General features: G+C 37.8%; 2 protein-coding genes across 2 annotated transcripts; one reads left to right on the forward strand and one right to left on the reverse strand.

Moving 5' to 3' along the window:
• Positions 1-381: 381 nt before the first annotated feature.
• LOC140005890 (transcription factor MYBS3-like) lies at positions 382-3,083 on the forward strand. Its single transcript, XM_072047077.1, has 3 exons — positions 382-858; positions 1,702-1,910; positions 2,324-3,083. Exons 1-3 carry the CDS (start codon positions 528-530, stop codon positions 2,894-2,896), a joined length of 1,113 nt encoding a protein of 370 aa, XP_071903178.1. The 5' UTR covers positions 382-527; the 3' UTR covers positions 2,897-3,083.
• Positions 3,084-3,916: 833 nt separating this feature from the next.
• On the reverse strand, positions 3,917-10,014 carry LOC140005889 (NADP-dependent malic enzyme, chloroplastic-like). The gene is made up of 20 exons (XM_072047076.1): positions 9,802-10,014; positions 9,208-9,491; positions 8,567-8,687; positions 8,398-8,472; positions 7,939-8,090; positions 7,746-7,851; positions 7,505-7,570; positions 6,869-6,964; positions 6,706-6,777; positions 6,539-6,622; positions 6,338-6,436; positions 6,064-6,111; positions 5,897-5,950; positions 5,701-5,799; positions 5,530-5,619; positions 5,351-5,428; positions 5,155-5,229; positions 4,973-5,063; positions 4,359-4,487; positions 3,917-4,274 (listed from the first exon to the last, which is right to left on the reverse strand). The coding sequence occupies exons 1-20, from the start codon at positions 9,829-9,831 to the stop codon at positions 4,186-4,188; spliced, it is 1,938 nt and encodes a 645-aa protein (XP_071903177.1). The 5' UTR covers positions 9,832-10,014; the 3' UTR covers positions 3,917-4,185.
• Positions 10,015-14,239: the final 4,225 nt, after the last annotated feature.

Consider the following 14,239-nt stretch of genomic DNA (forward strand, 5'->3'; position numbering starts at 1 on the left):
CGCGGCACCGCCCGGTAGTGTACGGTGTCAAAGACAAAAGGGGAAAAATGCCGCAAGGAAGCAAGGGAGACTTGCCTAAACTCCAAATTTACGCCACGTGAGCAGGACGCTATCCAGTTCATGACTAAAATGGTCATTTCACTCAAGGAGAAAATTGAACCGCGTGATCCTATTCCTACTACGGTCAAGTAATCATCTCCTCTGACTGAAAGGCTTAAACCGAAAACCTTATCCGGTCCCTTTGATTTGCCTAAACTAAGCATAGGAAACTAATCTTGATCTTAGATTGTGCCCTCACTATTTTCAGCTTCCTAGAATTTCTCAATTAAGAACTAACACATGCAACCCCACAACTCTTCCTTTTCATCACCTCCACAAATTTCATCTCTCCTTCCCTCTCTCTGCCTGTAACTCCGTATATTTATCTGTTTATCTTCTTCTAATTCTCTTTTAGATAAGAGTTATCTCAAAAAAGAAAAGATTGGATTTTTTTTTCCCAATTGAGTTGAGAAGGCCGAGTCAGCAAGATGACTCGGCGGTGTTCTCATTGCAGCAACAATGGCCATAACTCCCGGACGTGTCCCACGAGAGGTGGCGGTGGTGGAAGCGGCGGCTGTGCTGGTGGTGGGGTGAAGCTTTTTGGAGTCAGATTAACAGATGGGTCCATCATGAAGAAGAGTGCCAGCATGGGAAATCTATCCCATTACCATTCTTCCTCGTCCGCCGCCGCGTCGCCTAACCCCAGCTCGCCTTCCTCCGACCCCTTTCATGACCCGGTTCATTTGCCGGATGGGTATCTCTCCGATGATCCCAATGATGCATCTTGCTCTGCTAATCGTAGAGCTGAAAGAAAGAAAGGTTTTAATCTTTTAGTCATTTAATTTGATTATGATTGATTTTTATGTGGATTTAGGCTCTTGCTGATTTATGAAGTGAGATTTTAGTTTTACGTATTTTGTGCACGGTGCTAATTATCTTCTCTTCGATGAGTTTTCTGTAAATTAGTACTCCTAGCTTTCGTCTCTCTCTCTTTTCTTTTTTGGAGTGGAGAAATTGATATAATGTGGCGCTGGTGGCCTTGTTTTCTCATTACCTTCCTTCTGGATGGGTGGCTATAGTTTGATTGGGGACTTTGACTTGGTCTAGTTGTGTTTTTGTCCCATGTCTACCCTTGCTAATTGCTAAGAATATTCACTTGATCTTTATTGGCTTCTGAGATTTCTTATGAGCCTGCAGATTCCTCCTTCCAGCTAGTGGCACTTACCCCTGTTTCTAACAAGCAAGCTAGTTTACTGTGCCAAAATTTAGCCTTTCGACCTACATCTCTTGAAAGTGCTGGGAGGGGTTGATAATTGTTATCTTTTTCCTTCCCCAGAAGTAATAAATAGCTAAATTAAACAAGGTCAAGCTAATTTAGTATAAAAATTTAAACTTTATGAGTCTCAGTTCTTTAATGCTATTGTTGCCCTGTTAGCTTGTACATCCCGAAGCTTACTGTGACCATCCTGTGACTTGGGTTTGTGTTTTCTGGTGTAGCCTCTGCATATATTTATTCTATTTTAAATGAGAGCTTGATGTGATACTACCACTAAGATGGTCACTGGGATATGTGGCTTTTCTTATATACAAGGCTATATTACCTGTCCTCTGCTTGCAAGGACAATGCTATTTTGAAAACTAATACTCACTTTCCCTTTGCAGGTGTTCCATGGACTGAAGAAGAGCACAGGCTCTTCCTTCTTGGTCTTCAGGAGTTGGGCAAAGGTGATTGGCGCGGTATCTCCCGCAATTTTGTGACATCAAGGACTCCAACACAGGTGGCAAGCCATGCACAGAAGTATTTTATCCGGCAGAACAATGCTAATCCGAGAAAGAGAAGATCCAGTCTCTTTGACATGGTTCCAGATATGGTAGGTCTTATTTTGCTTAAAATCAACGATTCTCTTAGTTGCATCATTATTGAGTGGAAAATGCTATATGGATTTCTGGACAAGCAAATGCAGAAATGCAGCTCCTGTGAGCAAAATATGACACTTGTGTTGGGTCTAGGTCCCCTCTCATCCGGTAATCCATGCTTAATAAGGGGTTGATATGTCTTATTTCTAGAAGTTTCCTGACTTTTCTTGATGATGCAATCAGAATAATGAGCCATCCATTCTGCACATTCCCACTGACTCATTTCAATTGGCATCATCCTTTTTTGAAGGCCAAAAGGCATCTTTTTATTTTTAAATAACCAGACTGATCTGTAACATGTATAATATGATTCTTGCATGCAATGTGTCTTTTTCATTGTGTAGCCAATTATTTTGTGGTTTATTAGTCTACAGATCCACTAGCTCCGCCGGAAGAACAATTTGTGCTCCCACCACAAGTTGTTGATAGCAGCAAGGAACAACTTGCAAGTCCGCATCCTCTAGCAATTGGAGATGATAATGAAAAGTCTTTGCCTTCTTTAGATCTTTCCCTAAAGCAAGAGTATGAGCCCATGGAAGCTACCCTCAGTGAAGTAGTTGAAGAAACCGAAGAAAATGTTAAATCTCCACCCGAAATTCCTTCATTGTTCCCATCATTTTTTCCAGCATTTATACCTATTTCATATCCACTATGGCCGTCCAATATAGCCCCTCAAGAGGAAGGTAGAGGAGCAGAGGCATCTCATCATCAGATCCTCAAGCCAATTCCAGTTATTCCAAAGGAACCTGTCAATGTGGATGAACTTGTGGGCATGTCTCAGCTTAGCTTAGGTGATACTAGTTCTGGCCTTGTAGAATCTTCCCGACTTTCTCTCAAATTGACAGGGGAGCCATCGAGGCAATCGGCATTTCATGCAAGCACACCAATCAAAGGATCGGGCATAACCAAGAGTGAAAATAGTTCATTTCAAGCAGTATGAGATAAAGGGGGCTACTTGATTAACATCTTAGCAGATGCCTTACTCAAGCATCTGGAAGGAAGCAAGGCCTATTTTCCTTCATTTCTGTCCTCATAGCTTTTGTTGTATTCCTTATTTATCTAATTTTTTCAATGTAATATAGTGCAGGGCCCCTCCAGGTTTAGGTTATGGGTTAAGCTAGTGAAAATTCTGATTCTTTTTAACTGTAAATACTAGGATGTTTAGTACGTGGAGGATTTGGCAAATAGCCTGAAATAATTTGTCCTGCATTTCACTGTTCTTGAGGGGGGGGGGGTGGTGGGACTGCTTTTTTTTACGCCTTGAATGCAATTTTGTTGATCAATGTTTAGGGTTCTTGAAAGGTTCTTATTGTAGGGAGATGCACCATAGTGCGAGGAGGTTCCATGTATGCATGAGGCACCATCTTCAAGGGGAACCCACAATTAAAATGGTGCAAAGGGGGGTTTCGTAAGTCTCGATGACTCGCCCTACTTGTTCAGGGCCTTCAAACGAAGGAGACGCAGGCGCTGCTTTTAACAGTTCAAAAGTTAGCAAATTTACGCCTTTTAAAACTTAAACCGGAATATTAGTGAGGTTTTCCCGCAGCAGGAATTTGTAGGCGTTCGTTCACTTGGTCAGGCAGCAGCCAAAACCAAGCCTCAATGGTAGGACAATAAAAGGCTCAACATTCACTCACAGGCTAACGGCCAAATCACAGTTTTATTGTACGGGCCCCAGAATTGAAGATAACCTCGTATTCTAATTTCCTCTTATGCATATTATTCTTTCAAATTTAGTAGGCTTCTTCTACTACAATTACATTCCTTTCGCAGTCCAAAGGGAATGCAAACACTTCCTTCCCCTGCAATATTATGTGCCCTCGCGTCACCTGAATGTCCAGACGCTTCTAGCTGAGGCTGAAATCACAATCACTTTCACCATCCCCCGGGCAAAATGTAACATATTAAGGTTCAAAAGAGGAAATAACAAAATAGTAATTCAACAATCTGGTCTTGGGCATGGTTTTAAGCAGAACTTTTGATTTCATTTCTTGTAACGCACAACATTTAGCAAACTACATTTATACCGTGATACAACATTACAGAACGCTTCCCTTCTAATCACCCTACTTGCATCTACCTGCCTGCTGTGACTGGCAGGAAGAAGTAAACAATAAACAATTGAAATAGGAAAACAAAAACATAAAAAGTGGTAAAACGTTAGGTGAAGAATGACAACAAAAATTTAGTGATCTACTCAAATCATGGATTATAGAACATTTCACTGGTTCAGCGATAGCATCTATAAGCGGGACTATACATACAGCTCTCAGCATATGCAACTAAATTTTCTGGTTGAGGCAGACGAGTAGCCAAACCTGTACAGCAACCAAGAGTCAAGCTATAGATCGCAGAAAATGCACTCAAGCTAAAACATATGGTCCCATGGCAGGAAATCTTACCTAGCTCATATGCTTTTGCAGCTACATCAGCAGCAATTTTGGCAGAAATTTTTCTAATATTAGAGAATGGGGGATAAATGAGACCGCTCTCAAGATTTTCTTCAGTGACCTGTGCAGCCAGAGCTTCAGCTGTTTCAAGAAAGCAGAAATACCAGAGATTTTGAGTAACAAATAATTTTTTTTTCAAAACAAGTAATGTTCAAACTATTCAAAGACAAACTAACAGAGATGCTGGATGATCCTATGACTATAACATCTGCATTTCAATATGGTTTTCATACATGAACTTTAGCTATCGTCCAACTTAGGTCCTAGAGAGTGAGAGAATTGGTATCAAAATCCCGAAATATGTAATAAAAAAACACACAAAGCATCTGAAAAAATTTAAAGAATTGGTATCAAAATGAACTTTAGACAGTGTGGAAAGACAAGTACGCAAAAGTGCAGCATTTCCATCCCATTAAAACTCATGTTGCTCTCAGATTTATTTTAAGGTTCTCTCTTTTGGCTGACCCCAAGCTGGGAGAGAGACACACACATTAAAATTGAATACTTACAAACAAATGGCATGGTGGTTAGAATTATGACTAATAATTACATATGCAACAACTTACAGGCTGCCAGGAGCATATCATCATGGACACGGATGGCACCAGAAATTATCAGACCCAGACCAAGACCAGGGAAGATGTACGCATTATTTGCCTAAAAGATATGTATGTATTATAGTTAGTCCAAAAAGGCACATATCCTGAGGATAAGATTGTGTCAGATAGATTATTATGAGGATTAACACCTGGCCAGATGCATAGACCTTCCCATCATATTCAACTGGATCAAATGGACTACCACTAGCAAAAATAGCACGACCCTGAAGTAGACATAGAACAAAGAAGAGATGTAACAGTGTCATGCAGTGATAGAGATGAAGATTCACCAAAAAGTCAGCATGGCAGAAGACTACATGAAACAAAGATGTATGATAACATCACCTCACTCCACATGTAGGCTTCTTCAGCAGTACACTCTGACTGTGAAGTTGGGTTGGAGAGGGCAAGTACAACGGGTTTCTGCATTAAGAACAATGTCAGTGTTTTGATCTATATAAAATGTTTTATGCAAACATAAACTGAACAAAATCCCAGCAAGGAAGGGAGGGAGGATGCATCACCTCGTTGAAGGTTGCCATAGCTTCAACAACTTCTTTGGTAAATGTTCTTCCAGCTCCTGATGATCCAATCAACACGGTTGGCTTGATTGCCTGGCAAAAGAAGAAAGAAAGATAAAGATGACAAAAACACACAAGCTTAAAAACATGCACTCGACAGAGGACTTCTCAGACCTTGACAGCATCCACCAGGTTTGTAACAGGTTCATGCTCATGAGCCCAGGGTCTCTTAAAATGCTGAAGTCCTTCCATGCGAGACCGCGTAATTAAACCCTACAGTGAAAATAATTTGAGTATTATGACAGTTCTATTTCTTCTTTCTTTTCCTTTTTTTTCTGGTAGGAAGATGGGTTAGGAGAAGGTTTAACACCTTTGAGTCCACCATCCAAATTTTCTTACGAGTTTCGTCTACTGGAGCTCCAGTCTGCAAAAGAAGGTTGAATTTTCACCTCTTGCTATGTACTTCTCAAGGAGCTTCTTCAAAAGAAACTAAGCACATACAGCACATAGAAGGCAACACATTCAATTAGTTTTCACCTGCTTTGACATCTCAAGAGCAATGAGCTCAGCAATACCAGTGCCAGCCTGCATTACCAGAAGGATAGGAGCAAATGTTGTACCTTAAGACTAAAAGCAGAAAACAAGAACTTGTAGGAAATTTGGCCGGAAAACGGACAAAGTTGCATAAGTTATACATGCAGTCTCAAACCACTGGCAGACCAGAAGATTGAAACATTCAATTGATGGTATAAACACTATGCATTTTTTCTTTTTTCTTTTTTTTTTTTTGGAGACAGGAAACAAGAACTACCTCCCCTGCTCCAAGAAATAGGAAAGTATGCTCAGCTAAGGTCCCTCCAACTAACTTCAGTGCTGCAATAAGCCCAGCAAGGACCACAGATGCTGTCCCCTGAAAAATGTGTGAAATGTTTATATCAATTCTTGGGAGAGAACCAAGACCATGGTGGCTAAAGGCCCAACATTTAGTGGAACAGTAAACGACTTGTTGTACCTGAATATCATCATTGAAAACAAGGTGTGTAGGGCCATATTTTGCAAGAAGATCGAAAGCATTGTGATTTGCAAAATCTTCAAACTGCAAAATGCAGACAGACAGTGACAATTTGAGCACATTGACTTAATAGCTCCATATAATGGAATCTCAGAAATGTGCATAACCTGAATGAGGACTTTCTCCCCATAGGTCTGCTTGACAGCAGACATAAATTCATCTATCAGCTCCGCATATTCCTGATGACGGCAAAACAATCTAACTTAATTAAGAAATGAATGACCAGGTAATATATCTCATGTCAAGCAGTTTGAAGGTCAAATTTCTAACCTTCCCTGTTGCTCGTCTTTGCCTGAGCCCAATGTAAAATTCATCATTCAGTAACTTCTCATTGTTTGTACCCACATCAATTGTTACAGGTAAACACTGTAAAAACAGTAAAAACCGTTTACTATATTTTGCCACTATTGTGCATAGCCAAAAGTGAAGCAGGTCATGTCATGAAACCATTCCACAGGAAAATCTATCATGATATTTTAATACAGCAATAAAAGATAAAATAAAATAAAATCTATCTTTTCTACGAAAAGATAAAAAAAAATAAAATCATACAGCAATAAACAAAGTTTGCCATTATTGGCAGTACACGAACATATTTTTGCCCTTGGACGTTGTACCAATTGGAGGTTGGAGCATATGTCTTCTATTAAGCCACAAGTCCAAATGAAAAACAAGATTAAATCTCTGAGCATAGAACAATTTCCAGTGGTTAACTAATGCTCTTAGGTATGATTAAAAAAAGGGCCCATAAAATAACACACCAACAGCAAAGAAAAGGTTATTAACGACCACAGTTAAAACCTTTATTTGCAGCATGATAGCTATTCAAGGAAAGCAGTGCTGCTAAAGTTTCTTTACCAGCCAATTGAAACAAATGAACAAAGTAAAGGTCTTGCATATACTTACAGCTGAAGGACGAATACCACCAAGAGCTGTGTACAGAGAGAGCTTCCCTACAGGTATGCCCATTCCCTGGTAACAAGCAAAGATGGATAAGAAAAAGATCATATGCTAATTAATAGAAGCCCATATCTGCATGCCTACTAAGGTATGACCAAATGCAAAGAATTCTTCCTTGAAAACCCTCTTCCTGCCGTGATAACATCAAAGAAGTAAAAGACATGGAAACCAAAAGGTGATGACGTGCCTGGCAACCCAGGTCTCCAAGCCCCAAAATGCGTTCACCATCTGTGACAACAATAACTTGAATCTTCTGCTGGGGCCAATTTTTCAGCACCTCAAGAATTTTTCCTCTGACAAATGTTAAACAGCCAAGTCTTAAAATGTGAGAAAAAGAACTCCAGGTAAAACTGCTGTCAAATGCAAAACACAAAACATACTTTTCCTTCAAACTGATAAAGAGACCCTGTGGCTGTCTGAAGATGGTCCCATATTTCTGGCAAGCCTCGCCCACAGTTGGAGTGTAAACAACTGGAAGCAGCTCCTCAACATGGTCAATGAGAAGCTTGTAGAACAACCTTTCATTCCTTTCCTGTGTAAACCAGAAGAAAACAAATCCAAATATTAAGTATTCAGACTATTTAAGACCACATAAATATTAGATGAATCGGTTTTGTAATATTCTCAGACTTCACTGTATAGTATCACGTGCTTATTTATTAAGTCAAACTATACATATTTTACACTGACACTGTGTTATGCTTAAGATTTATTCCGAGTGTAGACGCTATCAAACTATCTGCAAAATGATAAAACTCAAAGCAGAGAAAAATTACAGAACTAAATTGGTTTAGAAAACACTTCTAAAAATGCAGATAACAACTTAATTGTTCAACAACCTGAAGATCCATCATGGCCATATATCGCTGCAGGGGTACTTGATACTGACGAATATTTGCCATCATTTTTTTCACCTGTTCGGTAGAATGATAGAAGAGAATGATTGAGTTAGCAGCAGCAAAATGAGTGAATTAGACAGACAAATTGAATATTGAAAGATTACAAAACCTGAAGTTCTTGGCTGACAACCACAGGTGGAAGAAGACCACGCAAGTAATGTGCATCCTTCTCCTTCTCAGTAAATGCAAGCCCCTTATTATAGTGTGGATCACGCAACAATGGATATCCACTGCAGCACGAAATTAAAATACAAGAATCATGTTTCAGAACATGCCCGAAAAACATCCATCATGTACCAGAATATTAGAAGGTTTAGAGACCAGAGCATGAAACTTAAGAGCTGACAAATTCACAAAATAAACAGAAGAACAAAAACCTTTGGAGTCTATTACTCAAAATACACTCTGTTAATTGAAAGGGTAAAACAGAGTGAACTTGCACCGTATTTTCAATTAACTAGAAATTAGCTAAAGAGTTCCAACTAGATTTAGATTAAACTTCAAAAGAAATAAAAAATCTAATATTTTGGCCCAATTGAACAGTTAAAATGAAAACAACATGATTAAAAAGCGCGCGGGCATGCACACGCATAAATATTGCATCTTTATTAACAACCACACCTACAAGCAGTGAGATTTTCACTAATAAACTAAAGACATTTCTAATTCCCTTGCAAACAAAAAGTAACGATCATAACATTGGAATCATCGAAAAATCATTAAAAGCTGATATAACAAGTGATCTCTCACCTAGCAACAGAGACAGTCCAAGGCGTAATGGACTGATCCTCGGTGGCAGTATCCTCACCGTACACGTCACCAATTCCGCCAGTAACCTTTGATTTGGAGTCCTTGTCAGCCGGTGGTGCTGGTGAAGCATCTCTAATCTCCTTCAGACTAGTCTCCACCAAAACGCTCACGTTTCGATCCCCTGCTCTCCCATTTGAGCGGACCGACGCCACCACCACCATAGGAGGTGCAACTCTTCTGTGTTGCTGCACCACGCCTCTGGACACCCCATAAAGCGAATTATCCTGTAAAACAAAATCAATTAGCATAATCAACAAACTAAATCAAAATCAAACGTGTTAGCTTTGCGTCTTTTTTCCCAAAACAGGGGATACCCATTGGCGCAAAAGTTTGAATCTTTAATTTGGAAGATTTGCTCAGATACAAAAATCAAAATGGGATTGGTTTGAGACTTTTTTTTTTCTTTTTCTTGTAAAATCTTTATTTGGTGAAGTAAGCTAGCTTGGATCAAAAAATTAGATGGCAAAGTTGGGAAAATTAAGAAGTAGGATAGCTTTAAAATGTGCAAACATAAGTGGGTTTAGGGCGAATTACCAGAAAACTAGTGCCATTTAAGGATAACATGGTGAATGAAATGGAGGAAAAGAAAGACGGTGAGGAGAAAAAGAGATTGGGAAAGAAAAGAAAAGAAGGGAGAAGTGTCTGTTGTAGCTTGAGCTGATTATATATATGTATCTGCTCCAACTACCTCCCCCTCTACGCCTCCTTCTCTCTCTTTCCCTCTTCCTAATTGTCCTCCTCTTGAGTAGAGAGAGTATGGTTTTGATCTGATCAGCGGCTTTATACAGGCGGCAACATCCAAGCAAAAATGTCAAGAGACTTTCCTCTCTTTCCTCGTCGTTGCTCACGTGTTTCGGTTCCAAACATTACCCTCCGACATTTTCCTACGCAATACCGTTTGTCCGCTGTTTGCTTACTTTCTTCTTCTCTTTTCTGTTTTTAGGGGTTTACTTTTTTTTTTTTTAGGGGTTTACGTTTGAGGAAATTCTCAAATAGTGTAAGGAGTGTTTGGATACCTCAATTATTTTAAATAATATCTTGCTTGCATCACAAACACATTTTTCAACCTACATTTTTATATTCCCAATCACCTTTTTATCTCACATACATCACATCACAAAAAGTGCTACAGTAATTATTCCAAATAATATTTCAAATAATACACTATCCAAACATGTCTAATTCAGAAATTGTTCTATAGTAAGAGTTGTGAAATCCAGTGAAGGGATCTTTTAGGGAAATAATGCATTTACTGAATAAGTTTTTCACCCTTTAAATAGAAATAAGTTTTTTGAGAATTAATTTAAGAAAGTTTCATTTTTTAAAATTTACCTGTTTACTATTATACAAGTTCTTACAGCTTCCACGACCAACCTTCCCCCACCCCACAAAAAAAAAACCAAAATAAATGTTGCCACTTAGGACAAGTAAGAGAATTTTGAGCGACAAATTTTGAGGACAAGTAAGAGAATTTTGGGTTAAGAACGCTCAAGGTCTTTGAGATAATAAATTATCTTAAATGCTACATAAACAAATTTTTGTTTTGAAGTGTAAGTAAGACTAATTTATAGATCATATTTGTCACTTTTTATGTACGTGATGCGTTATTGTTATATACTAAATTATGCAACGCAAAAAAAAGTCCAAGATGGTAAGTTATTTATAATTTAACGTGTGTAATGTGATATATACGAGATAAAATATAATTATGAAGGTGATTGAAAAATATACTTGAGATGCAGGTAAATAACTTTTTTTGAATAGATCAATCCAAACACACTCACTTGAACAGTAGTATATTTGTTCTCTCAATGCAAAGAATCAAAAACTTCAAAATATATTTTTTACTTGATCACTTTAAGACACGTTGTTTTATTATTTTCTAATTAGCGATTTTCAAGTTTTACATGTCTCATTTTTTCTTATTACTTTGACACTTAATAATACAAAATTTTCAACAATCATTAGGGAGCGAAAGGCAAACAATCATGCGTTGATAAGATCGTGTTGGGGGTTACATTTAGTTTTGATTAAAAACAATTTTCTTATTAATTTTGTTAGAGAAATAAATTTATTTTCCAATTAAAGAAACTAGGAGCCCCTTTGGATTACTATAAGTTTTCAGAATTTTTACAAAAAAAATTATTATAATAATATAATATATGTAAAATAAAATAAATTTAATTAAAAATATATATAAAGAGAATTTTTAGAAAAGAGTGTGAACTTTTTAACTTAAATTTCATCAATGGCATCTCGGATATTATGTTCGACTCCTAGTGTATATATGTCTAAAACAGGACAAGCACCTGGTAAATACCGACAGAGAGTATTAGGTGCGGAAATCTCGTATTGTCATGATGTCATCTGATGAAGGAGATGGCTGTGAAAACCGACGGCTTGACCTGTAAAGAAGAGCAAGGCAAAAGGTTGAGGGAACAAGGGGCTGTCCTTCTCGTTGAAAATTGCTTCCACATTTGTCTCTTCGGTTACTGTTCGCATTTGGTACTTCAATTACAAGACGACTGATTTAGGTTGTGTTTGGATTGCATTTTCTGTCATTTTTCATGGAAAAATTACTGTAGCGATTTGATATATGTGAGGGAAAAAGGTGATAGGGAAATGTGATCACGAAAAACGACAATATTTTCCGACGAAAACAAGCAATCCAAGCATTTCCGTAAGGAATAACCTAATTCTTATATTGGTCCCAAAATATATTATTATGTCAAATCATTTCCCGATAACCTTTTACTTTTGCAAACTAGTTTATAATAATGTTTTACGTAATTGCCAAAAAAAAGAAAAAACACTACTGGTCTCGTGGCAATGGAAGGTGATGGCAATCTATTTGTAAAGCATTGAGGTTTAGGAGTGTATTCGCAGAGACATAGCCATCCATGTTAGCAATTTTGAGATGTTTCCTTATTTGTTTTATAGACTGTTTATTGCTTTCTTAAACTGTGATAATAGATTAATAGTTAATGTGCCTAATCAGTCTCATTTCTAAACGATTTTGTATATCAGTTATTCTGCTGTCACAGTGCCACTCTACGTGCAATGAACATCATAAACACATTTCCCAATCTGCTTTTTTATATTTTTAACCATTTTTTTATTTCACATACACCACATCACAAAAAGTGATACTGGAGTAATCAAAAGATAATGTACATCAATCCTGGTTGTTTATCGGTTTATAGTTTAATTTTGAAGAAAGATGAAAAAGTTAATACTAATAAACATCAATCTTGGCCCATAATTAAGCTTCCTCAATGTGCAATAATAATTGAGAATGCAATCCGGACCTATCTTTGGATTTTTTTTGAGTTACGTACTATAATATAACTGGTTGCTAAAGTTATTTACCTACTTATTGTTGTCAAGTATAAGAGGTCGATCTCTTCTGTCCTTTCCACATGCATGAATAATAATTAGAAGTTATAGTAGGCAAAGAAAGCAAAATGATGAATGCTATAATTGGCTAGGTAACTCATAATTACTACTGCTAGGTTTAATGACTAAGCTGTCGCCAATTTGCTCAACTAAAAATGTGGTAGCATTAAACAGATTTCGACAGCTACCACCATGCATATACCATATTCGATACCCAAAATCCTTTTCTTTTTTTTTTTGCTTTTCTTCTTGAATAAGATCAAAACCACACGAAAGGAGGTTTTAATCCAGCTCCTCCACGATTTTTAGTTTTTTTTTTCTTAATATGGGTCACTGTTTTGAAATGGATATAATACTGCACAACTTAATATGGGATAGGGACGTAAATACCCCATTAATTAACCTTCATTGAACCTCCGCCACCACAGCCAACTAATTGATGGGAAGTCGGAATTTACTTCAGCGCCCTCGATAGAATCCTATACTAGGGGATGGGAGGACTTGAAGAGAGGTTCAAAAGTAACTTGAAAGAAACTGAATCATCATTGGAGTAGACGAACATTATACACCTATCTGAATTTTATAAGCAGAACCATTTTTTAATGTGGCGAATTGGTGACAGGCAATGGCTCACTCCCGTCGTTTTTTAGCAAGCCTGTAAAGTAATAGCACTACTACTTTCTGCTTGTGGCCGTGGGAGAATTCAATTGAGAAGCAGCATGCAAATAAGGGCAGGGACTTGGGACTTGGGACTCCCTTTCATGCGTCGATCCTATTCTCCAATGGCGTGATGTGACTACCCAGGATGAAGCAATAATTCCATTCGGTCCATCATCATCATCCTCCTCATCCTCATCCTGGCCAGGGGTTTGGTTCCCCAACAACTTTTTGCCAGTGGTTGCATGTTTACCAAAACCTAGCACACAACCATGACCATGGATTTCTTGACGCCCCAAGCATTTGGCCGCGTACACATTGGGTTGTGTCAAAATATTGCCGCACAAGAACACGTTTTAATTGCAAAAACTTGCGTGCCTATTGAACAAGAAATTGATGTAGAGATAAGAGAGTCGATTTGATTATTTTATATAAGCATCTGTAACGTGTTATGAACGCATGAGAAGGTTTGAATATATATATATATATATATATAGGACACGAGGGTTAGATTTCAAAATGCATAAATGGAAGCATACTAATATTGCAGCATACCTACGTGCATAATTTCACATCTTTTCAGAAAACGAAAAAAATGATTTGGGTCTATCTCCATCTGATTTAGGCAACGTCAAAATTGTTAGTATTTAGTATAGTTAAAACATTTATAATCTAAATCCCTGTAAATGTCATCCTATGTTGACTATCATTGAGATCCAAACAAACAATTTTTTTAAGAGGCAAATGGATGCCACGCTCTTTGCATGGTTGATGAGTTAGGTGGCGTTTTATAGGCAAAGGGATGTTGATGTTGGCGACTCAAAAAAAGGTCGAGTTTCTTTTCAGCTTTTAGGCAATAGGTTTTAATTAGCTTATTCAAATTCCAGTGGGGCAAATCTTGATGCTATGTTAATTGGGT

Source organism: Coffea arabica, chromosome 4e (genome assembly GCF_036785885.1).
Source record: "Coffea arabica cultivar ET-39 chromosome 4e, Coffea Arabica ET-39 HiFi, whole genome shotgun sequence".
Classification (NCBI taxonomy): Eukaryota; Viridiplantae; Streptophyta; class Magnoliopsida; order Gentianales; family Rubiaceae; genus Coffea; species Coffea arabica.